The sequence below is a fragment of the Triticum aestivum genome, chromosome 5B (assembly GCF_018294505.1).
Source record: "Triticum aestivum cultivar Chinese Spring chromosome 5B, IWGSC CS RefSeq v2.1, whole genome shotgun sequence".
Taxonomy (NCBI): Eukaryota; Viridiplantae; Streptophyta; class Magnoliopsida; order Poales; family Poaceae; genus Triticum; species Triticum aestivum.
The window spans coordinates 479,792,818-479,817,930 of NC_057807.1; the positions used below are offsets into that span (position 1 = coordinate 479,792,818).

Here is a 25,113-nt window from a genome sequence, read left to right on the forward strand (position 1 = left end):
GTGCTTTGAAGTACTATGGACCAAACACTTCTAACATAGTCACTTCAAATATCTTGACATAGAAGATAGAAGTGCTCTCTGCCATCGCCAAGTTGTCATCAATGTAATCTGCCGGAACACCATATGCCATCACACACAAAGCGGCAGCGACCTTCTATTCAATGCTATGGCCAAGCAACCCGGCATAGTTCCTTCTCTGCTCGAAGGCTGGATTGTGCTGCTTCACGGAATTGCAAATGTGGATGAAAAAGTCTTTTGACATTTTGAAACGGCGTCGAAAGTAATTCTCCGGGAAAACAGGTGGTGATCCAAAGTAGTTGCATCAACCATTTGTGTGCATCAATACGTTCTCTCCGAATGAACGCACGACCATAGACGGAACCACCGTGCTTTGGCTTCTTTCCCTTGTGCATGGCCACTAGCATAGCAATGTCCTCTTTTTCATGCAAATCAAATTCCTTGTCCGACGATGAATTGACCATGAATGAGGAGTCAACCGAGCTCATCTACAATGCAGACAACCACCGTCAAACATACTATCCAATCCCAATTTAAATCATCAAGTTTCATCTTTTTTTACCTTGGGGAATTCCGTCGAACACATTGTGCACGGGGTGGAAGAAGATGGTCGACAGTTGGATTGGTCGCTGTTGCGGACGACGGCGTAGAGGAGAAGGGTGCACGACGGCCGGCGGAGAGGAGCTATATGGGCTACTGGACCGCCGGAGTCGGCGAATCCAGCCGCGGCTACTTCCCAAAACGGTGGCGCTGGGGCGGCTGCGAGATGCCCTCTGGCGGGGGAGGCGATGCGTGCTAGGGCGGCGGCAGCGAATTGGGGCGGTTGCGGCGACAACGACTTGGGCGGTGCCGGCGGTGATTTTCGGCGACTGGTGCTCGGTCGCGGCGGGCGGTCGCGAGGCAGAGGGCAAATGAACTGGCGATTGGTCGTTTGGCGGGCGGCCGCGGGTTTTACATCAGTTGTATCTGGTGATGTAAATTTGCATCACTTTCGATTTTACATCTCCGGGAGGCGGTGATGTATTTCTTTTACATATGAACCATCTGTTGGAGCAGCGTTTTTTCTCACGAAGATCCAAAGTTAGGTATTTTTATATATGGACTGTCTATTGAAGATGCTCTTAGTTTTTTTTGAGGGAACGGAGATGCTCTTAGGTTTTTTTTAGACAACCTCGCGAAGCTTTTTATTAACCCGTCACAATATTTACAGGGACGAAAAAAAGATCTTCAGGATGACCTAACCAAACATGGCGGCCACCCCCGAGAGATAAGGCATGCTTCGCTAAGTTGTGAGCCTCAAAGTTTGAGCTCCTAAATTCATGAACTATTTTACAAAGTTGAAAACTAGAAGAATGTTCTATGATTTCATGTATGACCGCACCATATTCAGCCGAAGTCCCGCTCTGTACGTCTTCCACCACCGTCTTGCAATCGGAAGCCACGTGAATGCTTTGGACATACAAATCATTCGCCGGCGCTAGAGCTTCCCTAATGGCCAAGGATTCAAGTGTTTGAGGATTATTGATATGTCGGTACACTATGGCCGAAGCTCCAAGAAACAGGCCGGTTTGGTCTCTGCATATAGCACCAACCGCGCCATACCTTCCTCCTCTCGAGACCGCTGCATCCACGTTCACTTTGACACACCCCTGGACCGGAGGCAACCATCGAGTTGGTCTTGGCGCTGAAATAGTAATTGGCCTTGGATCCCTCCTGTTGATCTGTTGTAATTCTGCCATATAACTCAGTATGAAGCCGTTTGTAGCGTAGGGAGACTGAAAAATGTCTTCGTAGATCGCCTTTCTCCTGGCACTCCAAATCGCCCATGCTATCACCACCAGGCGGTTAAACTCTTCAGCCTCCAACACTTCATGTAGAGCAAAAAGCCATTGCTTTGGATTCTCATGTTGGCAACTGATCACCTTTTCAGCAAACTCAACAGGAGCTAAGGCCCAGATACTCCTCGACATTGAGCAATTGAGCAGCGCGTGTCTCCATGTATCTGTGGCTCCGCATAAGTGGCATGTATCTTTATCAGCCATATGGCGATGGTGAAGGACCTCACCTGTGGGCATCGACTGCCTGGCTAGTCGCCAAACAAACATTCTCAACTTCGAAGGTACTTGTATATGCCATATTGCACTCCACTGCTTACTCTCTTGGGTATTTGACGTACCTTCTTCCTCATGTAGCCAACCTTCCCTGCTAAGCTTCGTTCTCAGTATCATATGATAGGCAGAACGTAGTGTGAAAAGACCCCGTTTCTCTTCATGCCATGCCCAGAAGTCCGTTATATTCCTCGTGCACAACGGTATCTTGAGGATCTCTTCTGCGTCAAAAGGACTGAAAATAGATCGTATCGCGTCTTCCTTCCATTGAGCCGACGTAGCATCAATCAGGTCCGATTTCTGGCGGATTAGGGGTAAGTGATGTAATCGGCCTTTTGAAGTTATCTCGAGGAATTCAATTATGTTGCCATATACTTGTCGAAGCCCCATTACCAATTCTTCGGATCACTCCTTGTGCTACAATGTCCCTTCCATCCAACACCGCAACATTGATTTTGAAGCATGGCCGTGTTGGGCCTGGTAGAACTGGACCAGTTTCGAACCCAAACCCAAACCCAAGTCTCATGGAGCGGGTCAACGGCCGCCACATAAACCCCTGCTTCTCCCCTGTCTCTCTCCCGACACTCTCCGCTCTCCTCTTCCTCTTGTCCCCCTCCTCCTCCGCCGGAACTAGGGTTTTAGCGGTCCTCGCGCCGTCGCCCTCGGGAGCCATCAGCCATGGACGACTCGGCCCAGCTGCAGCGGTTCATCGAGGTGAGAACTCCCTCTGCGCAGCATCCTCTCGATCGATTTCGAGATTTCTCGAGCCCCGCCCGAAGCACGCGCCGTCGGCCGCCGCTGGCCTTCGGATTTCCGAGCCCCGCGCGCTCCACTTCGCGGCGCACCTAGGCGTGGCCGCGGGCGGGGGGTCGCCGTGCTCGTGCTCGTTCCAGGCGTCGCGTGGTGGTAGATTTTTTGTTTTCTATGAAGCGGGCCGGTTTCGGCTGTTTGCCGGATCCGTCTGTTGGTAGGTACTACAGGCTCAGGCTATGCTCGCTGGGTGGTAGAGGTGGGGGACTTGGGGCGCTGATTTTGTGGGTGACTGGAGCGGGTGAGCAGCGGTGGTACGGTCCACACTGCCTGTTCTTACATGTTAGTAGTGCCTGTTAACTTTGGTTTCAGAGCGCCTCATGTCTGCTTTTGCGTCGTGCGACTGGTGGTAGCAGCTCTGAGTGATTCCATTCATCAGCATTAGCTGCCACCTTCTGTCTCTATTGCGCAATGGGCGTAACCTTGAGGATTCCCTACATCAACTTAAGCTATCAGGCCATTTTCCTTGCAAGCATTTGCCTTGTGATCCAGTCACTGGCATTTCTTGTTTCAAACCTGTTGCCTGTGAGCGGTTGTGGTTGTGATGTGTAGCAGTTTCTAGATAGATGCAGGCCTATGAGTTTTGGCCCAGCCGATGTTGTAGGTTCTCCAATTAATAACTTTACTAAACTAATGAATCTCCTTCTTTAGTTTTAGCTTGCAGGTAGTATTGGCCCTGAGGTCCATACCAACGTAACTTGTAAGGATTATTTAGTGGCATCTTTACGAGATGCCGTTCACGGTTCAGCAGGTGCACATACGTGTTGAACCACCTGCAGGATGGGTTCTACTATGATATGTATACATGGGTGTGAGCGTCATCCTTCAGAACGCCATAATGTTGTGCTCTGTTTGCAAGTGTATGTCGTGTTAATTTGTGCCTTTAGGGGCGGATATGGATAGTCAGTGACACAGTTTGCTGTTTGTATTTGTAGACAAAGTAGAGATGTTATCATCGGTATGTTATGTTCTGGTGTCAGATTCATCCTATCTTTCTTGAAAATTGTAAGGCATAACTTAACTTGCGTTTACCTTGTGCTACTTATTTGGTTCCAGGGTGGATCATATTTGAGTGTTGCCCCTGACCATTACCCATCTGTTACCAGGGTGATCCATTAGTTGACACGGACAGCTTGTCCATTGCCTGATACTGTGCTCCAACTTGCAAGTCTTAACCCAAATTCTGTATTTATATACGCAGCAAGAGAAGGAGAAGATGATGGTGAGCGAGATGATCGGCAAGGTGACGAGCGAGTGCTGGGACAAGTGCATCACAGGCGCTCCCGGGAGCAAGCTGAGCTCCGGCGAGACCAGCTGCCTGAGCAACTGCGCGAAGAGGTTCATCGACATGAGCGAGATCATCGCGAAACGTTTCGGTGTGCACTAGAACAAGGCCGCCACATGCACGTGTGCAGTTGCTTCCTGGCCTTTTGAGCTATGTGTCCTTCGGTGTGAGCGGATTTTGGTGTGGCGTTGAAAGATGCATAGGTATGTTCAGTGGGGGTTTAACTGAGCACCGAAGTATGCCTGTCATTGTCGTCATCCTTGTAGTAATTCTCGCACTCTGGGTTGAACTTTTGACCGCGCTTCCAGGAGCAAGCAAGAAGCTTGGCCTGTTTTAACACGCCAAGATTGTGTTCCTTTTCGTTTGGTCCTCCTGGCTATTTCGGTCCGTCTGCCCAACCTGTTTATTTATCCAGAGAAGATTTGCTGGAGACCTGTTCATCTGATTTCTGGGCCAACATTTGTTGTTGGTCCGCAACAACCGCGCAATCATTCATAACGAATTCTGGGATCCATTGCATCTCTCGATTAATTAATCTCTCATGGTGAGTACCCATGACTGGCTCGTGAAGTTGGAGTAGTACGAAAGTCTCTTGGAGAGACGTAGGATATTTCAGAGGGTAGTACGCGAACAAGCAATCACCAAGTCTTCTTAGCTGTGAGTTAAGGGTACATGTACGAGGGAGTACATATCAACAACCAACCAGATTTGGCACCTTTTTTTATAAAGATAAAGGTGGCGTCGACCGACGATCTCGATCTCGATCATGAGCAGCGGAAGGACGACGCTGGACCAGCAGCGGTGCGGTGCAGGACAGCAAGCGGGCGTGTCGTGTCGCCCACGACGGAATGTATGTATGCACAGGTCAGTGTGCTGGGAATGAAATGGCACTCGTGGAAAAGTAAATCCTGCTGGGAGAACCAACCAACGAACGAGCTCATCGCCTCGACAGCTTCTTGTTGAAAAGGGGAAATGGGACCAAGTTGGTGCGTGCATGAGCAGCGAGCGTACGTATGCCAACTTCTTCCTTGAAACTGAAAGAAAAGTAGATGTTGCCTATGCGTTTCGGCGCCTTTTTTATTGGCGAGATGAGATGGCAAGGTTGGCGTCTTCTTTCCCGTGGAATTGGTTTGGATGAACCCGCGACGCCTCGGAAGGCACGCAACGACGCTTTCACGTGCCTCGCCTGGTCTTGTTCACCCCGGCGGCTTTTCTTTACGCTTTTGATTCCGTGGGAGTACCACCTTTCATGAGCATGGAATTTTAGAGACGGGTGAATGCAGCCCCAAGTACTCCCTTCGTTTCGAATTAAATTATTTTTTGCGTAAGCTTGATCATCAGGTCTAGAGAAATACATCGATCTCTACTTAATTTCATTAGATTTTAAACTTCTATGGTTTAAGAGTCATGGTCAATTTAGTGTGTGGAGGAAAAAACCGACATGTGTAATCTAAACCAATGTGAAAAGACCCAAAGGGGCAGATCTAATTAATCTCGGCCATCAAATCATGTCAATCCAACGACCTAAATTGCTCTGATGTGAGCGTTCAACATGTTTAGCATGCAATTACTATCATTATCAAATATCAACGTCGGTGCTAATCACATACAGTAATTAACGTGTAACTGATATTCTATCTACCTGATGTAAACATGCAACTAAAATGTAACTAATATCATAACTAATGTAAATGTGCAATTAATTTCCTCCTTAATATTAATGTGCATTGTATGTATGCATTTACTAGTTGATGCAAGTGCCACGTAGGGAAATAAATTTTACGGCGAGTGTCAAATAGATTCTTTTTTCAGGGCCAAATAAGAAAATCTCTCAGAAAGTTTTTTTTCTAGAGAAAACGCTCAAGCCGAGCTCGAGAAAAGGCTCGGGTCTAGCTCAACTCCATATTAACAAACCATCAACTGGCGATGATTACAACAAATAACACCTTACAAATAGTAGAAAATTGAAAGGACTACGGAGATGCAACCCCATCCGGCGATACAAGGTGAAGAAGGAAAAGTATTGACTACAAAATTAGAAGCACATGCTACATCATTGAACTCCTGACCATCAGTGCATTCGGATCAGAGCGAGATGAATCATGGGGGAAATTAAGCCGCCAAATAACGGTCCAACTATTGCTGGCACCCACTTGACGAGACGGGTGATGGTGCCATCTGCCTCCACCATCAAGAAGGCCACTGTCTTCTCACCCTAGACTAGAGGGCATCGCACCGTCGGCTAGGTAGAGAAGCCTCCCCCAAGAGCACACATGGACACACCACAATGTGCCAATAGCGCGCAACATCAAGCACAACCACCTTACTACAAAGAGAACCCAAGGAGAATCGCCCACACTCACAATACAAAGCACACGATGGGCGTAACAATAGAGCGAGATCGCCATCGAAGACATGGCTTTGAAGACTTGAGAAACAGAACCATGGAGCCACGCAGGAACTCACCAAGACCGTCGGCTCTCAACACCACTAACACATCGTAGTCGCCACCCACACAATTGAGCGATCCTCTCAGAAAGTACAATGTCCTTTCTAACCAAACCATAATTCTGAGCAGTTGAGCGATTTCCTGCCCACCGCCATTACTACCTACTTTGTCAGCGATAACACTCGCTGGTCCTTCCTCATTTCCTTCCCACACACTCCCTTCCTACCACATGCTGGCCCCATAACACTGTCTTGACTATGTCACAAACGTATCCACTACCGTCCACCACCATATCCCAACCTTCCCTACCAACCCACGATCTACGTTTTGTCAATATCACTTCCATCACTTATCAACAAGGCTTTGCCACCTCGAGTATTTTCACTGAGCTCAGGAGCTCCGACATATCATAGCCCATTGCCGGAGGTAGGCAATATGTGTGGGTGGGTGGGTGGGTGTGTGTGTGGGGGAGGGGGGGGGGGAGAGCAATGCCACATCCGATGGCTATCGCCAAAGTGGGAAAACATCGAGCATTACTAATAATCTTTCCGCGCATAATTTGATTTGGTGTTGCTACATTATTTTTTCCCCTTCTACAAATAGGCTGCTGAATTTTTTTTGGTTTTCATACAGTGAAAATTGGAAAAAGAAATATCGGTTTCCACCAATGGAAACCGGGAAATTTTTTGATGAAAAGAAATAGGCCGCAGGGAGAAAATCCTTAGGACGGTAGGAATCTATTTAAGCCATGGCGGAGAGGGGAGAGAGAAGAACCCAATGCCCAAGCTAGCACATCACGAGGCGGACGCTGAGGCCGAGAACAACCGCACAAGATAACCCGGGACCGGAGAAGGGGATCGCTCTGGCGAATGGCCCAATCCGTTCCTCGGTAAATCCGCTAGCAAAATCATCATCCTGCCTAAATTCCCCGTGCTTCCGATCGAATCGCCCCGGTTGCCGCAGGAAACCCAATCTGGTTTCCCTCTTTCCCTGAACCAAAGAAATCCCCCGATCGCTGTTCCGCGGCTGCTTTTCCGGTCAGTTTCTTGATCTGGTTCGTGGGCTGATTGCCTGTCGCCCTGGATTTCTGCGGCACCCTTTCTCCTTTGTGTGTATGGATTTTTGGTCCGTATGGTGGGGGATCTTGGATGCGTTCATGTGTGATTCTAGTTCTTGTGCTCTGGTCATCGATGTGGTGATCGCTTTCAGATCGTTCCTAGTGTTATCGGTCTGAGGCAATCTAGATGCCTTCTGTCGCCCATAGATTTAGCTGCAAGATTATTTTTTAACACTGTTGATGTGCAATGGACAGTTTTTATTTGCTGATTTTGCTGCATTGCATCATATATTACATAATTTGTAGTTCATTGTTGTTTCTGATGTGTAGAAGCTCTGTAAATGGACAATGCCATACTGTTTCTGCAGAGATAAATGGTCATAGGACTCAATTCAGCAATGTGGTGACAGCCTTTGATTTGTTTATGCAGGACTGCTTTCTGAACTGTTGGCATGGTTCATCCTAGGTTCCTTGTTGCTTGTTCAGGCTCTAAATTGTGCTTCATCTCCAATTGTTGCAGTAACTTCAAGAGCATGATTGGCGGTTCGACGATGGAATCTTTACTGCTGATGGATTTGAATCAGAAACCTCAATGCAGTTGAAGCCTCCGTGCAGAGTCAGAGTTAGTTGTTACTAGAACAATTGCAACAGTTTTGGAGATTGAAAGTAATAGCTGAAGGGGTCATTGGAAGATCCAAATTAGCGCATTTTAGGAGAAACTTCAAGTTTGTTCTCCTTTTGTTGAAGGTACATTGTGATGGGTTTGCCTCAGGTTCCTGCAATTAAGGAGGAGGAGCCTCCTAAGCTGAGTACATGTGTAGTTAGTCCTTGTTTTGGTAGTAGTGATAATAGTGATTTGGGCAGGCTTCCCACCGGAGGCTCAAATAACAGGGCATTTCAATACCCATCCATCAGCGATCTGAAGAGAAAAGCTGCGTTAGATTCTCTGAATGGTTTTGATGGAAATTTTGGAGCCAGCCATGCTGTCGATGGGCCTGCAGGCTCCCAAGGCCTAAAACCTGATTTGAGGAATCCAACTTCTAGATCATGCCCTAAGTTGCGACCTTCTGTTCAGATGCCTGCGAGGAGAGTTATTGGGTTTGAATCAGGTTTTGCTGGTTTCAAGGGAGATTCTGATACAATGGTAGCTGACAAAATGCATTCATCTTTAGTCATCAACACTTGCCATTCATCTATTGAACAGCATGGGCCTCAAGCAAGGAAAAGGGTGTTATCGCCTTTAACTAATGTGCTCCATGGACACTTCAGCGGCGATGCGCTAAATATTGGTTCTGCTGATGCCCAAATGCAGCATTCTGACCAAGTTAGGCAATTTTGCAGCTCTGGATTTCAAGATTGTAAAAAAGCCCACACTGCGTCTCTTGACTCGTTTGAGTCACCTACTTGGCCAGCCTTCAGACACTCCAGTTGGAGCAAAACACAGGTAGTTGATAAGTTTAGCAGTAATATATTCACCGATGGTCCTTTGGTTGAGGGCAGGGAGTCATATTCTTGTTCAGTTCACCTAGAGGCCGAAAGGATTGTGAATCTCAAAAGGGTTGCAGTAGCTGTCCCACTACCAAAATTAGCTCATTCCCCTCCGCTCAGCTTGTCCCCTCTCGGCCCAAAATGGATGCAGAGAGGGAAGAATGTGGGGGCTCAGAGAGATTTAGCCAGAGAAATCGAAAATGATTTTCTAGACTTGAAGGAAACGGAAATATCGATAGGTGAAAATGTTTCTGAACATGGCGATAGAATCAGGGCAAGGGATGCAACAGGAAAAACTACTATCTTGCATGTTAACTTTGATACGATGATCCCTAAGAGGTGTTCAGATAGAAGACTCCAAAATTGGGTCCCAGAATCTGCCCCTGTATCCCCACGCATTGGATGTCTCCGGGGTTTAAGCCTCTTTCCTGTAAGAAGGTCACTAGTTGGCTCCTTCGAGGAGTCCCTTTTATCTGGTCGCTATTCGTGTGGAAAAGATAAGCAGGTCCGCAGTGTGTCTTTTACTACTTTCCTCCTAACCGAGTTTTTCAGTTGGACGCTGTACACAATTTTTTGGTATTTATTCTGTTTTTTCTTGAAATGCAGAATATTGATGGTTTTCTGTCTGTCCTGAATGTGACTGGCGGCAACTTCTCTCCCCCAACTCAGAAGCTTCCATTTGCAGTAACCAGCATTGATGAGGATAGCTCCCTGCTGTACTACTCGTCGATTGATCTTGCTGGGAGGTTGCCTACTAACAACAGCAAAAGCCCAAAACTTAAAAGAAGCTCCAACAATAATGATTCAAGATCATCGAGAAGTCGCTTACACATCCCAATTAAAGGGCGCATTCAGCTGGTACTAAATTATTGGCCTTATTAAATACAGGCTTGTTTCTGATGAATTGGTGCATTACTATGTACAGTGGCGGAGCGTCATGGGGACAATTCCGGGCCTTGGCCCCCCCTTCCAAGAGGAAAATTTGCCAAATACTCTTATCTATCTGCTAATTGCTCTACTAATCCTCTGGCGTCTCTGATCACCGTAGCCTTTTCTATGTCATATACACTCAGTTGGCCCCCTCTAATATCTGATTCACGCTCCGCCACTTACTATGTAGTACTCCCTCCGTCCCATAATATAAGAGCGTTATTGACACTAAAAACAGCCTCTTACAGAAATGTAGGGAAAGGCTGCGTACTATAGACCCAAAGTGGTCGGACCCTTCCCTGGACCCTGCGCAAGCGGGAGCTACATGCACCAGGTTGCCCTTTTTATTGACACTAAAAACACTCTTATAATATGGGACGGAGGGAGTATATGTTTGCACTGGGCATGGGTTCAACTTTCTGTGGGATGCCCGCCCTTGCTAGTATAGTAGTCTCCTGCTCTTTTCCCAATATAACACTTGACTCATTTTGCCAGTGGGTGAAGCCCTGAAGTTTTAATAAGCTAATCTAATGATGAAAATATTAGAATATACAGTAGGTGGGGCATGGGTGCATGCCTGGGTTTTTGATTTTGTACTGATAATTTCTTTTTCTTTTTCACCCTATTGCTAATCTTCACAAGCTCACACCACTATGCTGAACTATCTAAACAAATAAAACATCTTCAATTCATTATAATGGATGCCTCAAGTATCGGTTTACTATTTTCTGCCATTTCGAAAATGGAATATGAAATTCAAAGTTTGCTCTTCATGTGTGCATGTCAACATCTGACGCTAATTGTGAGGCTGATGTACTGTCTCCATCTCCACCACCCTCGAGTCGTTCTTTTCTTGGCTAATCTATTTAAAGTTCTATTTAACCGTCATACTTTGATGCACCTGTTTTACAAGAAGCAAACTGTTGCCCTTGACAGGTCGTCAGTAACCCAGAGAAGACACCGCTGCACACCTTCTTTTGCAACTATGATTTGAGTGGCATGCCTGCTGGAACCAAGGTATGTGAAGTAGGGAGTTGTTGCAAGGCCTGTAACTTCTCACTATTTTAATTGTCATGTAGACCTAAATACTGAAGACAATCACAGATTTTCTTTACCACCATGGCTTGGATTTTCTTGTTTACATATGGGTTACCAGCATAATAATTATTGTGTAGACTTGCTCTGTTGAGATTCTCAATATTTTCAAGTTCCTATGGCATGTGTCAACTTTGTTGAGTTACTGGGATCCCATATCTGCAACTGTTTATAGCTGTTATATCAGAACTTGGAAATATATAGAATTTTATTATCGTGCTGATTATTCTATAGGAATTCTCAAATTAGTTGAATTCCTATGATGGTGTATCTCTCAATTTTCTTAAGTTATTATGATGACATATATGCAACTGTTTCATAGGTGAAATGCCCCTCCCCCTCCTTTAAGTTTATACATGAAACATATATCTTAAATGTGGTTATATGGCAATGCCATTCATAAACTTCTATTTTTGGTAGATATAACAAGCAAAAGGTTTGCACTCATATCAGTAGTCTTACTGAGAGATGATAGTAGAATTGTCCCAGGTTCGTTTTGTAGTTAGCGACACTGGTTGCCGCTGTGGCGACTAGGCCGGTATACCGATCGTCTGGCTGTAACTGAAAATTTTACCATTTCATTGGATGTCCAGTAAATTTGACCTGCAATATACTGATACACTGGAAAAAGCTATCTTGACGTGTGTCAAAAGGAGCCATTTTGAAGTATTTCGAGTAATGGTGTTTGCCTATTCAGAAGGGCTCATAATTATTCGCCTTTTGTCCGAAACTTGCATCAAGACGTGCTTTATTTGTTTTGAATAAGAAAGTGTGTCATGATTATTCGTCTTTTTTTTAACTTCTTTTCTCGAGTTCATCTTATTTCTTTTATTTTAAAATGGGACAGACTTTCGTGCGGCAAAAGGTCACTCTATCATCTGTTCCCCCTTCTAATCCAGTGAAGGAAGGAAGCGATGCCAGTCACACAAAGGTCGAGTCAGTCCAATATGGAAGTGAACTTAGAGAATGCGGCACTCTGTTTTCTGAATGTAATGCCAATACCATTGATAGCTAAAGTGAAATTGTCGAGTTCAATTTGCTGATGAATTATTTTAATTTTGCAGGCTGTGAACAGGGGCAGAACTGCTACTCGACTGATGAATCAGAGAAGGGAGGTCACACAAACAGAACATGTTGCTCAATGGAATGTGACATTAGTGAATCAAATGAATTGAGTCCCATTGGGAGCTCAGGAAGTCGCACTAATGCTAATGGTTGCTGCTGTCAAATAGACAGTGAAAAGAAATCTTGCTGCAAACCTTCCAAAGTGAATGATAGTTCAGCTGGAGGCGTTCTTCGTTATGCTTTGCACCTGCGTTTTCTGAGCCCCTTTTCCAAGAAATCATCAAGATCGATGCAGCGGACCAAACCTGGCATGTCATCAGAACCACTCAATCGGAGTACCGCTACAGAGGAAGAGAGGCGATTTTATCTCTACAATGATATTAGAGTTGTCTTTCCTCAAAGGCACTCAGATTCAGACGAAGGCGAGGTATGTAGAAACTGAGATCACTCTAGGTTGTGTAGCTATCTCCTTTAACACAACTTCCTTTTTGTTCCTTTCTGCACTAGTGAAACTGAGTAATTTTGCCTATAGCACGTATAGTATTCTTCTTTTCCTCGAACACGCAGTAATATGTGACTTTTTGTATTAGAAAGTGCATGCCGAGAAGGCCAAAAACTTGCAAGACCAAGAACCGTAGCAAAATTACAAAGGCCAACAAACCGAACAAAATTGGAATTGGCAAAAACAACAAGCCTGCACAGCACTACAAAAATGCAAAAAAGATCAGCAGAAAAGGGTTGGCGCAGGCAAAGCTAGCGGAGAATCCTAGGGTGCAGTGGCAGCCTCCACAGGGCCTTGACATGTGGATAGTATTCTAGATTTCCCAAAATTGCTGATTAGGATGGTAAAATACTGAGATTTTGCTGTTGCTCTTTTGACCTCTACATTCTGACAGATTACATTATAGGACACATCAATTTGGCACTTGCAGATATTAACATAAATTAGTATATGGTGCTATTAAAAGTGCGGCGTTGCATATCTTATTATTATATGTATTGCTTTGATTTTCCTATCTTAAAGTTACATCTGTATCTCTTAACTGAATTTTCTGTCTTGTTGCAGCTGCGGGTTGAGCACGACTTCCCTGCTGATCCCAAGTACTTCGACATAAGCAACTGATGCTTGAACACCTAACATGAAATGTGTACATATCATGCCATCACTAACTTGTCAGTTAGTCTCTTGTGTTTAATACCATGTACAGTATTAATAATTGCAATGGAATATCCCATTTCTTCCAATTTTGTGTTTTGTCTAGAACATGGTCAACACAATCTTTGTTATGGTGTGTGTTTTCTTTTATTTGGGAAATTGCCATTCTAGTGACGCACAACCACTGTGCTTAGTTTCTTTTGTTGTCCTTTAGCACAATATATACCGGTAGATATTAACAAAAGAACATTTAGTGACTGTAAAAGCTTCTGGTCCTTCACTCAGTCATTATTTGGAATCAGAGCCCCTACCTAGCTTAGTAAATCCACTAATGTACTTCACATAGAAATTTACAGTTCTGAACTTAGTTTTTAATATTTATTGACCCTTCTAATTTGAATAAACTGAAATTACAAATAACTGTGTGTATAAATGATTAACATGAACAATGTAAACAATTAGTTTGGATCCTAACTAATGGTATTCTGGACGTGCCCATCTCAGCCTCATGGTTCAAATGTGGGTATTTCTGCATCGGAACCATGAGCTGCCTGATATAGAAGCCTGGGCAGTATGCTCCTGTAGGGATCCTCCTCTCTCTTCTCCTTCAGATACTTGATGCAGCTCTCCACTTCAGATTTGACATGCAAATAGAGGTGCTGGGCCTTCTCTTTGTCTCTTAGCTCCTTCTCCCTCCCTATGCAAACAAGAAGCAAACCTAATCAGACATCGGGTCACAGCAATTTGTTTGCATGCATTCTGTCTTGTTTTTCAATCATCAGAAAAGAATAACGGTGTAGTGTGTGTTGACTTGCCATGGGAACATTTAGAAAAATCTTTTCAGATTACTATTTGCTAGTGCAACTGGTTACCTTTTGTTTCAATAGGCTCCCCAAAGATGAAGTAAAATCTTCCTGGCATTTTTGGCGTCAGCACTACAGGATGCATATCTTGATTCTTTATCTCTCCCATAGAATCAGTCCTTTGAAACAACAAGGTAAATCAATATAATTGATTTCTTATGGGCAAAGCATTTGGGAGACTACAAAACTAGATAAAATTTTGCTTCTAAAATAAAATAAAAATATACCTTAGCTTTAACCCTTCTTCATTTAGCTTCTTGTCAAGGATGTCGTAAAATGGGAGCTTCATAAGATCGTTGTAGTCTAACAACATCTGAGGTGAAAAACATTGTTTCTATACATTAGAAATAGCAGAGCAAGATAACATATTTTTGAGGTGGCACTTACATCACATATGTCATCTTCTCCAACCACTCCAAATGGTATTATTGTTGCTCCAAACCTTGATGCCATCCGCACAAATTCAGACTGCTCAGGCCAAAATAGCCTGTATTCCTCGCCCTGTAAACAACTGTCACCTTCCAGAACAATCGATGTTTTTACTGTCTCCAAAGATATATTATGCTTCTCTATACCAAATTCTTACCTTCCTATGAAGAGCTTCACGCGCGCCTCCCGGATACAGCAAAACGAATTGCTTCTCTGAAAGGAGCTTGTAAAAGTTCACCGCCGTAACAGGCACCGCACCCATGATCCGGTGGAGGTCGTAGTTCGACGAATCCGGTATGAGCTGCTCTGAACTCTCGTTGAACATGAATGGATGTGCTAACCCGCGTATGTGGATTCCAGTACTCCTCAGAACTCCTGTTACCAGGGGTCCAAGCTCAAACCCCATGAGCATGTGGTACCCAACAAGCAAGACAGGGCCTTCCCTTGGCAGCCCTGCCAATCCCCTCACTATCTTCCCATCAGGCAGTGTCGATAACATCACCGGATCAGTGGCAAAAGTCAGGAGCCTGAAGTTTCAGGAAATGCAACAGCAGTTCAGTATTCATGTCACAACCCATCAAGCTTGAACCTTAGAGGAATGGTACCTGTCACGATCGATCGCCTTTTCGAGCTCATCATCGCTCAGCGGTAGAAAGTCTAAAACATAGTCTGTCTGCCTGGAGCGGCGATAGTCTCCGGCTCCTTTAATGGTTGTCGCTAGATCAAATCCATCTTCCTGCCAGGTTTCATGCAGTTATAGGGTAGAATTTTGAAATGCTCGAATACTGTAGAATTTTCTTTCTTGAGAGGTCGGATGCTATGGTTGATGCAAATGGTGATTTGGACCATGGAAGAAATGGGGTTAAAGTTCATGCCCAGGATATGACTGCATGCACATTGCTAAAATAATAGGCTGTTTCTGTATGTCTTTTATCAACGAGGATTATTTATCTGTATTACCAACAAGATTTTGTGCCCATTATCCCTGAAGTGGCGGACTCTGCATTTCTTTAGCGTGCCACGTAGTCTTTCAGCCTCTTCGCGGCTTGGCAGAAGTTCATCATTTCCACTGACAAAAAAGATTACCGACTTCAGATATGTCTAAGCAAGTGCAATATGCTCGAAAGGAGAATCATTTGAGTTGATGAAATGAAAGCATTTGGACACTGCTCTTCTCAACATTTGCAAGGGAACATTCTCCTCAGGTCTCAGCTATACTTTATGAGTGTGACTACTGCAGGTCATTCATACCTAGCGACCACGAGGGTCTGGGCTTTGACTGCATGTAAGCGAGAATTGACAAACGACGATGCTGTCCTCAACATTTTCATCTTCCAAACAATGGACTCCTTCGGCAAAATATCAGCCAAATACTGCAGAAAGAAGAACACAGAAGCATCATTACGACTGTGGCACACAAGGAATTACGGAGAAGCAATTTCCTCAAGATTTTGCAGCTCACCATGAGAGAAGGCAACAAACCGCTGGCGACCTCCGATAATGCCTGACCAGCTCCACCGAATCTCGACGAGATCTTCATGAAGCTGCCTGAAAGAGTTACTGTGATCAGTAGGTGCACATCAAGCCTGGTGGAATTTTCCTCATGAAGGTGGTGCTAAACCTGTGAGAAAATTTAGGAGTTGTGGAGTGCTTGAATGGAAGGGATCAGGGACCAAGTCTAGGAGTGCTGAGAGAGACTGCAGCTGTGACCTGTGGAAAGATGTCCCTGTAAAATGAATACCAAAACGCAGGCTGGTCAATAAGAAGTTACTGTCACCCAAAGAAAGAACAGAGTGATGGAGGCAAGACCTGGGTTGACTAGGACCAGCACCAAATCGACGTCTCGGTTCCGCGCCGCCACGGCAAGAGCAATGCACGCTCCGACGGATTCTCCAACAAGATAGACCGGCCTGTCGGGTGCCCTTGAGCTCTCTGATTTCACTGTCCTCTCCACGTGCTCGACAAGTCCTGCGTTCATTGGTGGAGTTTCAGAGCCTTTTTGATCAGTCAGGGCCTCAAAGCAGATATGCAAACCGGGATTGCAAGATGATCATTTGAAGAATGATGCATGGCTTTGGTTTTGGTTCAGTTCTGAAAGTCGACGCACCTTGGAAGGTGGTACGGTCTTGGACGGGTATATGCAAGCACCACATGTCGAACATCCTGCAGAGCAGAAACAGTCACTAACTAAGCTGCAGTGATGAATAAACAGAGAGGCAATTTTGGATCCCTTATGATTTGCTCGTACTTTGCTAATCTCTCGTGGTGCCGGATCAGCCCTAGGCCAACTCCATCGATTCCTGCAAGACCACAATTACTGAAGACAGTTACTCCATTTCTTCTCTTTCAAGTGGCAAGGAACAAACAACAAAGTGACTTTATCAATGAGAAAATGTTCACAGGATCACTAGTAGGGGTAGGGAATTTTGGAGACCGAGCTTCATGGAGGCCTTTATTTTGAAAATTTTAAAATTCAAAATTTTCAGCTTAAAAAAATCTGAAAAAAGAATACACATGTTTGCAAGGATGTAATGTGTATGAGTAAAATTTCAGGATGATCATGAATTTTGAGGATGAATAGTGCGTATGCTAAATGGCCCCAGATTTGTCTTTTTTTGTGTAGATCTCATTTTAGCATCTTTCGATCTGAGAATTTGCATTATGTATCAGGTATATGTGTATTTTTTCAAAAAATTTGAAACTGAAAAGTTTGAATTTTGATGTTTTTAAATTAAGGCCTCCATGGAGCTCAGTCTTCGTTTGGCATTTTCACACTAGTAGTAACATTTTTTTGGTACACATACACATCTGAATTTGGCAAAAGAATCAAGGCCCCGATTCGGTGTCTCCACAACTGAACCTAGGAGTAGTACAAGTCACTGTCCATCTGATCCTGCTGCCCACCAACTGCTGAAGAAAGCCCCACCCAGTTTTTCCATGCTAATTATTGTGAGAAACTGAGCATCACGTGGTCCCGTGCACCGACGCATGTGTGTGGGATTTTCAAGCGTACGTACTTTTTAAACTGTTGATTATGGTTTAGGCACGATCTGGCAGGTCAAGAAGATTGGCTGCCATGAGCCCATGTGTGACGGTGCAATCCCACCTATCCTAATCTTGGATATCCATCCACTCCATTGTTTAAAAAACAGTGCTCATCTTCGATTATCATGGCACTTATTTTAGTGCTGGTGCACTGTTGTTGATGTACTTGAATAATAATAATATGTGGTCAAGGCTTCGATATGCCTCTAAAAATAACTCAGGCCGGTGATGCAGCGCAAGTTCACTTAAGCAACACTGTTCAGATTCATTTTCCGGTTAAAAAGGATATTTCCATGAATCTGGAAGCGTACATGACAATGCTCAAACAGTGCGTTTTGACCGTGTGCGGTAGAAAGTTTACACTCGGAGCCTCCGATCGAGGTGTATATTTTTCAACGGGAGTGGTAGAAGAAATGCGCGTATACTGCGCAAAAAGAAAGGACAAAGAAATGCGCCTACGTATACGTATACATACCGGGCAAGTAGAGCAGCGTCGGCGCGCCGGGGACGCGCTCGCCGCCGCCGCACTCGAGCGGCGCGAACCACCTGGGCGGCCCGCCGTCCGGCCGCCGCGCCATCTCCCGCGCCGCCTCCACGTACTCCCTCACCCCCGGCCTCCTCCCGGCCTTCACCGTCCCGTCCATCGACGACGATGGCGCTCCGCTCCTGGAGGCGGACGCGGTCCACCGCGGCAGCGGCGCCGCCCTCCTGCGCGGCGGTCGGCAGGAGAGGAGACGCGGGCGCGGCGGAGCCAAGGCCGACGGCGTGGCAGCGGCGGCGGCAGCCATGCGCGCGCTGTGCTCTCGATCGCTGCCTCGCTGGTGCGCGCGTGCTGCTGCCTGCGCTCGTGTGTCGTCGTGTCTCGTTCGTTTGGACTTTGAGGGAGACGTGTCTTCGGGGTTGCCCAACAGAAGATGGTGGCTTGCTGTTGACTTCACATCTGTAATCGACCGTGATCGGTGTTCCCTCAGTTTATAGGCACACGTGTTGCGGTGGAAGGCCTTTTGGTCCTCGGCTAAATGATCAAATTTGCCGAATTTCTTGTAACAAGTGTCATAAAAATTGGATGGATTCGAATAAGGTCCCTAACTAACCAGGTTCACATAGAGCAGCGAAACAAATACCCTAGAGCGTTTGCTGAACACCACAAATACAGGGTGTCCTCGAACCCCGGTGTCGTGAGTTTACACTCCGACAACTATAATTTCCTCTTAAAAAAGGGAATAAGCTACAATTATTTTGAGGTAAATTAATAACAAATAACTATGTATGTAAAATATTAACATGAAGAATATAAACAATTGGTTTGGATCCTAACTAATGGTGTTCTTGAAGTGCTCCTCTCAGCCTCAGGGTTCAAATGTGGGTATTTCTGCATCAGAACCATGAGTTGCCTGATACAGAAGCCTGGGCAGTATGCTCCTGTAGGGATCCTCCTCTCTCTTCTCCTTCAGATACTTGATGCAGCTCTCCACTTCAGATTTGACATGCAAATAGAGGTGTTGAGCCTTCTCTTTGTCTCTTAGCTCCTTCTCCCTCCCTGTGCAAACAAGTAAACCAATCGAAAACACAAGAAGCAAACCTAATCAGACAGTGGGTCTCCGAAATACAGCTGCATGCATTTTGACTCATTTTTTGATTATCAAAAAAGAACAACATTGTAGTGTATGTTGACTTGCCATGAGAACATGGATTTTTTTTTTCAGGCTACTAAATGTAAGTGCAACTGGTTACCTCTTGTTTCAATAGGCTTCCCAAAGATGAAGTAAAACCTCCCTGGCACTTTTGGCGTAAGCACTACAGGATGCATATCCTGATTTTTTATCTCTCCTGTAGAATCAGTCCTGTGAAACAAGAAGATAAATCAAGATCAATGATCTCTTACAGGCAAAATATCTGGGACCCCAAAAAGAAACTTCTGGTTCTAAAGTAAGATTAAAATTACCTTAGCTTTCTTAGGCCACCTTCATTTATCTTCTTGTCAATGGCGTCATAAAATGGGAGCTTCACAAGATCGTTGTAGTCTAACAACAACTGAGATGAAAAATATTGTTTGTATACATTAGATAAATCAAGGATATGGCAGAGTAAGGTGACATATACTTTGAAGTGGCACTCACATCACATATATCATCTTCTCCAACCACTCCAAATGGTACGATTGTTGCTCCAAACCTTGAAGCCATCCGCACGAATTCAGACTGCTCAGGCCAAAAAAGCTTGTATTCCTCCCCCTGTAAACAACCATATCATGTCCCAAAACAATCAATGTTTTTACTGTCCACAAGATATGTTTTGCTCTCCATACCAAATTCTTACCTTCCTATGAAGAGCTTCGCGCGCGCCTCCCGGGAACAGCAGCACGAACTGCTTCTCTGAAAGGAGCTTGTAAAAGTTCACCCCAGTGACAGGCACCGCACCCATGATCCGGGGGAGATCAAAGTATGACGTATCCGGCAAGAGCTGCTCTGAACTCTCGTTGAACAAGAATGGATGCGCTAGGCCGCGGATGTGGATTCCAGTGCTTTTCAGCACTCCTGTGACCAAGGGCCCAAGCTCAAACCCCATGAGCATGTGGTACCCAACGAACAGGACAGGGCCCTCCCTTGGCAGCCCTGCCAGCCCCCTCACTATCCTCCCATCAGTCAGTGTCGATAGCATCACCGGGTCGGTGGCAAAATTCAGGAGCCTGAAGTTTCAGGAAATTAAGCAGCAGTTTAGTAGTCACATAACAATCCATCAAGCTTTAATTTTAGAGAAATGGTACCTGTCATGATCAATCGCCTTTTCGAGCTCATCAGGAGTTGGCGGTAGATAGTCTGAAACAAAGTCTGGCTGCCTGGAGCGGCGATAGTATGTAGATCCTTTAATGCTTGTCGCTAGATCAAATCCATCTTCCTGCCAGGTTTTGTTGGCAGTAACAGGTTAGAATTTTGAAATGCTTGAATGCTATAGTTGATGCAAATGGTGATGTTGGTAATTTGGTCCATGGAAGAAGTAGGTTTCAAGTGCAACCAAGGATATACACAGCTAAGAAAACTACTTTTATCTTTATTACCAACAAGATTTTGTGGCCATTGTCCCTGAAGTGACGGACTCTGCAGTTCTTTAGCATGCCACGTAGCCTTTCAGCCTCGTCGCGGCTTGGCAGCAGTTCATCATTTCCACTGAAAATAAGATCACCAATTTCTGGTAAATGAGCATAATAGGCTCAAAAGGAAAATCATTGGCATGTTTCACAGGATTGATGTAAAGCATTTGGACACTACTCTTCACATCATTTGTAAGGGAATATTTCCTTAGATCACAGATATATTTTTGTCAGTGTGACTACTGCAGATCATACATACCTAGCAACCACCAGGGTCTGGGCTTTGACTGCATGTAAGCGAGAATTGACATATGATGCCGCCGTCCTCAACATTTTCAACTTCCACACAATGGATTCCTTTGGCAAAATATCAGCTAGGTACTGCAGAAAGAAGCACACAAAAGCATCATTAGGACTGCGGCAAAAAATATATATAAAGAGAAGCAATTTCCTGAATATTTTGCAGCTCACCATGAGAGAAGGCAGCAAAACACTGGTGACCTCTGACAATACCTGACCAGCTTCATCAAATCTTGTCGACATCTTCATGAAGTTGCCTAAAAGAGTTGAGCTGTGATCAGTAGATGCACATCAAAGTCTGCTGTTCATCTAACAGCAAGTTAGAAAGTTTCATCATGGAGATAGTGCCATACCTGTGAGGAAATTTAGGAACTGTGGAGTGCTTAAATGGAATGGATCAGGGACCAAATCTAGGAGTGCTGAGAGAGACTGCAGCTGTGACCTGTGGAAAGATGTCCCTGAAGATGAATGCCAAAATGCAGATTGGTTAGTAAGAAGTTACTGTCACCGAAAGGAAAAACAGAGCATTGCATGCAGAAGCCATGGATGATGGAAGCAAGACCTGGGTTGACTAGGACCAGTACTAAATCGACGTCTCGGTTCCGCGCCGCCACGGCGAGAGCAATGCATGCTCCGATGGATTCTCCAACAAGATAGATTGGTCTGTCCGGTGCCCGTGACCTCTCTGATTTCACTGTCCTCTCCACGTACTCAACAAGACCTGCATCCAACGCCCAAGTTCCAGATTGCTTATCAGCAAGGCCCCAGAATATGTGGCAATAGTCATACTGGAATACTCCAAGATGAACATTTTCTTGAAGAATGAAGTATGATATTTGTGTGCTTTAGTTCTGAAAACCCACACGAGAATCACACACCTTGGAAGGTCGTACGGTCTTGGACGGGTATATGCAAGCACCAAACGTCGAACATCCTGCAGAGTAGAACACAGACAGTCATTAGCTGCAGTGGTGGGTGAAAAAAGAGAGACACAATCTTGGATCTCTTGTGATTGGTCTTACTTTGCTAATCTGTCGTGGTGCCGGATGAGCCCTAATCCAACTCCATCGATTCCTGCAAGACCACAATTACTGAAGACTGTCACTCCATTTCTCAGGAAGCAAAGCGACTCGATCAATGAGAAAAATGTTGCAATCATGCAGACACATGACAAGAATGATCTGGCAACGACTTCATAGGAGGAGAACTGTATTTCTGGTACACGTCCGAATCTGGCAAAAGAATCAAAGCCCTGGTTCGGTGGCTCCGCAACTGAACCCAGGAATAGGACATTGTTGTAGTAGTACAGAGGTCACTGTCCATCTGATCCTGCGGCTGCCAACTGCTGAAGAAAGCCCGGCTTTGCCATGCCAATTATAGTCAGCACGTGGTCCGTGCACCGGAGCATGTCTGTGAGATTTGCAAAGTGTTTTTTATTTTTATGGTTTCTGGTCAAGAAGATATTGCTGCCATGAGTCTTATTTTTACGCTCTGCCATGAATCCGGAAAGCCTGAGAATGTTCATGCGGTATGCTCTGACCATACGCGGAGGGAGAAATTTCAACGCGAGCGGTAGAAGAAATGCGCGCACGACGGCGAAAAGATACCACGAAGAGGTGCGCGTACACACATACCGGGCAAGTAGAGCAGCGTTGGCGCGCCGGGGACGCGCTCGCCGCCGGCGCACTCGAGCGGCGCGAACCACCTCGGAGGCCCGCCGTCCGGCCGCCGCGCCATCTCCCGCGCAGCCTCCACGTAGTCCCTCACCACTGGTCTCCTTCCCGCCGTAGCCGTCGCGTCCAGCGACAACGACGCCGGTGACGCGGGCCGCGGCCTCGGCGCTCGGCTCTTGGAGGTGGACGCGGACACGACCCACCGCGGGAGCGGCCTCACCCTCCTGCGTGAGCCTGGCGATGCCCGACGGGGGAGGAGACGCGGTCCCGGCGGCGCGACGGCTGACGGCGCCGTGGCCGTGGCGGCGGCGGCCATGCTGAAGCTGCTCAGCTCTTGATCGCTGGTGCGTGCGTGCGTGCTGCTGCGCTTGTGTGTCGTCGTGTGAGTGAGGGTGTCTTCGAGAAGGGTGCTCGGTAGCTTCTGTAATCAGCACTCCCGTGCAGAGGTTTATAGGCACATCGTTCAGGACTTCACGCTACAGGATCTTTCATGCGTGTGAAACACTCAAAAGTCGTGTCTGCTCAAATATGCACCCGGATGCATGAGTAACAAAATCTGAAAAAATGGCAAATAATAAAAAAAAAAATATTTCTAATTTCATTTTGGAACATAAACCTCATTGAGTGTTTACCTGGGTGCATATTTCCGTGAAGAAATAACATACAGAGTGCTTGAAAAAAATGTTTTTTAGAGCACCACGAATGCCATTTCTTCAAGTCATTGGTGTGTAGAATAGTCAACCATGTTTGTTGTCAAAAAATATAGTATCTGAAATTTTCTTTGGGCTATTTAGGCAATTGTTTAGATTTTATTGTTCACACATGTCATGTGCATCTACCCCCTCCGCTTCTAAATATTTGTCTTTCTAGAGATTTCAACAAATGACTTATACGGGGCAAAATGAGTGAATCTACACTCTAAAATATGTCTATATACATCCGTATATGATAGTCCATTTAAAATATATAAAAAAGACAAATATTTAAGAACGAAGGTGTTAGAAGAAAAACTTGATGTCCGCAAAACCGCAGAGATGACCGAAAGACTGATCCGGCAGCCAACAAGAAATCAAACACGCCATCAAGAAGAAAGATCGACGTAAAGCTAGATCTGCATGCAGGCGCTATCGCCGACACTTCTTCCTAGTATTTTGAGTACACTAGCATCTTCTTCTTTTTTAGTTTAGTAAACTAGCATCTTTGACCTATGCTGCTAATCACACATGCTACGGGTACCGTAACATATTTTTGCAGCGAATAGCATGAAACTATCACTGTACAGATTAGGGTTCTAAAAACCTACCGCCTTTACAAACATAACAGCCACCTACCACTTGAGTTGTTTGCTGTTTCAGAAAACTCAAAAGGATATGTGATTAAACTTTCATCAGGCTTATGACAGCCGGAGCCCACCCATTAGGTCCACATGGCACGAAAGTGAACTCCGTTAGTACGAACTGTTTTGCTGGCCGTTACGACGGGTGAGCCCCACGTGGCAAGATAGTTTCATGTTATTCACTCCGTGTCTTCTCTATGGCCAGGTGCCTGCAGCAACGTGGCAAGAGTGGTACCAGCCAAATCCTGCGGAGCGATGCAGCCACGCACGTACTCCACCTCCCGCTCCTCCCCAGATGGACGCACTAGCCGGCTGGACATCGTGTGGGGAAGCACTATTTACTTGTACTATCCCGAAAAGAAAAAAGATATAAACTGTTAACCTGCAGGGTGTGGGTGAAAGGAAAGCTCTGCATGCATGCAGTGCAGCTGGTCGATGTCGATCGGTTGGTCTCCGGTCGGCGGCTACCTCATCTCACCGGTGAGATGAGAAGCTCCGCCGGGCTATCTATCCATCCATCTGTCGTATGTACGTAGGTGTGGGTTTGCTTTGCGTTTAGCTAGCTCTGTCTTGGTAGCTAGCTACAGTGACAGATTTGACGTCCACCTTATTTTGGTTGGTCAATTTGCTCACATAGCATAGCACGCGTACGTGGTTCAGTTCAAAGCTCCAAATCTCCTTTCCTTCTTGACCTCCAAATCAAATGCACCGCACGTCTGACGTCTTCACCACAAAATGAAGCAGCCACTAGTGCAACGCCTAAAAGCTAGGCCGCGCTGTACACTGATTTAGTAATTTTCGGATCACCCAGGTGCGACGCTGGCTAGGCGTGCAACGCCTGTCAGTCAGGCGCTGCACAGTGTAGTGTGGCGCCTTCGTGTCGGGCGCCACTCAAAAAGGTCAGTTGAGTGAACT

The 25,113-nt window shown here is 45.6% G+C and overlaps 4 protein-coding genes across 8 annotated transcripts; 2 read left to right on the forward strand and 2 right to left on the reverse strand.

The window, feature by feature from the left end:
- The first annotated feature begins 2,014 nt into the window (after positions 1 to 2,014).
- On the forward strand, positions 2,015 to 4,581 carry LOC123114903 (mitochondrial import inner membrane translocase subunit TIM8). Its single transcript, XM_044536274.1, has 3 exons — positions 2,015 to 2,137; positions 2,769 to 2,840; positions 4,138 to 4,581. The coding sequence occupies exons 1-3, from the start codon at positions 2,015 to 2,017 to the stop codon at positions 4,321 to 4,323; spliced, it is 381 nt and encodes a 126-aa protein (XP_044392209.1). The 3' UTR covers positions 4,324 to 4,581.
- Positions 4,582 to 7,387: 2,806 nt separating this feature from the next.
- Positions 7,388 to 13,550, forward strand: LOC123112620 (uncharacterized). Of its 5 annotated transcripts, none has more exons than XM_044533661.1 (7): positions 7,388 to 7,559; positions 8,248 to 9,720; positions 9,822 to 10,073; positions 11,082 to 11,162; positions 12,088 to 12,229; positions 12,305 to 12,732; positions 13,372 to 13,550. In XM_044533661.1, the coding sequence occupies exons 2-7, from the start codon at positions 8,485 to 8,487 to the stop codon at positions 13,426 to 13,428; spliced, it is 2,196 nt and encodes a 731-aa protein (XP_044389596.1). In that variant the 5' UTR covers positions 7,388 to 7,559; positions 8,248 to 8,484; the 3' UTR covers positions 13,429 to 13,550. The 5 variants fall into 5 exon arrangements, with proteins under 5 accessions (XP_044389596.1, XP_044389594.1, XP_044389597.1 ...); XM_044533659.1 differs by having other exon boundaries at positions 7,393 to 7,559; positions 8,158 to 9,720; XM_044533662.1 differs by lacking the exon at positions 13,372 to 13,550 and adding an exon at positions 12,896 to 13,293 and having other exon boundaries at positions 7,393 to 7,559; positions 8,158 to 9,720.
- A 144-nt stretch (positions 13,551 to 13,694) lies between these two features.
- LOC123112622 (acyltransferase-like protein At3g26840, chloroplastic) lies at positions 13,695 to 18,717 on the reverse strand. Its single transcript, XM_044533664.1, has 14 exons — positions 18,274 to 18,717; positions 17,002 to 17,053; positions 16,861 to 16,916; positions 16,563 to 16,721; positions 16,375 to 16,479; positions 16,216 to 16,301; positions 16,005 to 16,126; positions 15,714 to 15,822; positions 15,359 to 15,489; positions 14,911 to 15,280; positions 14,712 to 14,825; positions 14,552 to 14,637; positions 14,334 to 14,443; positions 13,695 to 14,158 (listed from the first exon to the last, which is right to left on the reverse strand). Exons 1-14 carry the CDS (start codon positions 18,584 to 18,586, stop codon positions 13,968 to 13,970), a joined length of 2,004 nt encoding a protein of 667 aa, XP_044389599.1. The 5' UTR covers positions 18,587 to 18,717; the 3' UTR covers positions 13,695 to 13,967.
- Positions 18,718 to 18,966: 249 nt separating this feature from the next.
- LOC123112621 (acyltransferase-like protein At1g54570, chloroplastic) lies at positions 18,967 to 23,292 on the reverse strand. The gene is made up of 14 exons (XM_044533663.1): positions 22,824 to 23,292; positions 22,212 to 22,263; positions 22,068 to 22,123; positions 21,752 to 21,910; positions 21,543 to 21,647; positions 21,361 to 21,446; positions 21,149 to 21,270; positions 20,857 to 20,965; positions 20,566 to 20,696; positions 20,118 to 20,487; positions 19,919 to 20,032; positions 19,744 to 19,832; positions 19,533 to 19,642; positions 18,967 to 19,338 (listed from the first exon to the last, which is right to left on the reverse strand). Exons 1-14 carry the CDS (start codon positions 23,176 to 23,178, stop codon positions 19,148 to 19,150), a joined length of 2,049 nt encoding a protein of 682 aa, XP_044389598.1. The 5' UTR covers positions 23,179 to 23,292; the 3' UTR covers positions 18,967 to 19,147.
- Positions 23,293 to 25,113: the final 1,821 nt, after the last annotated feature.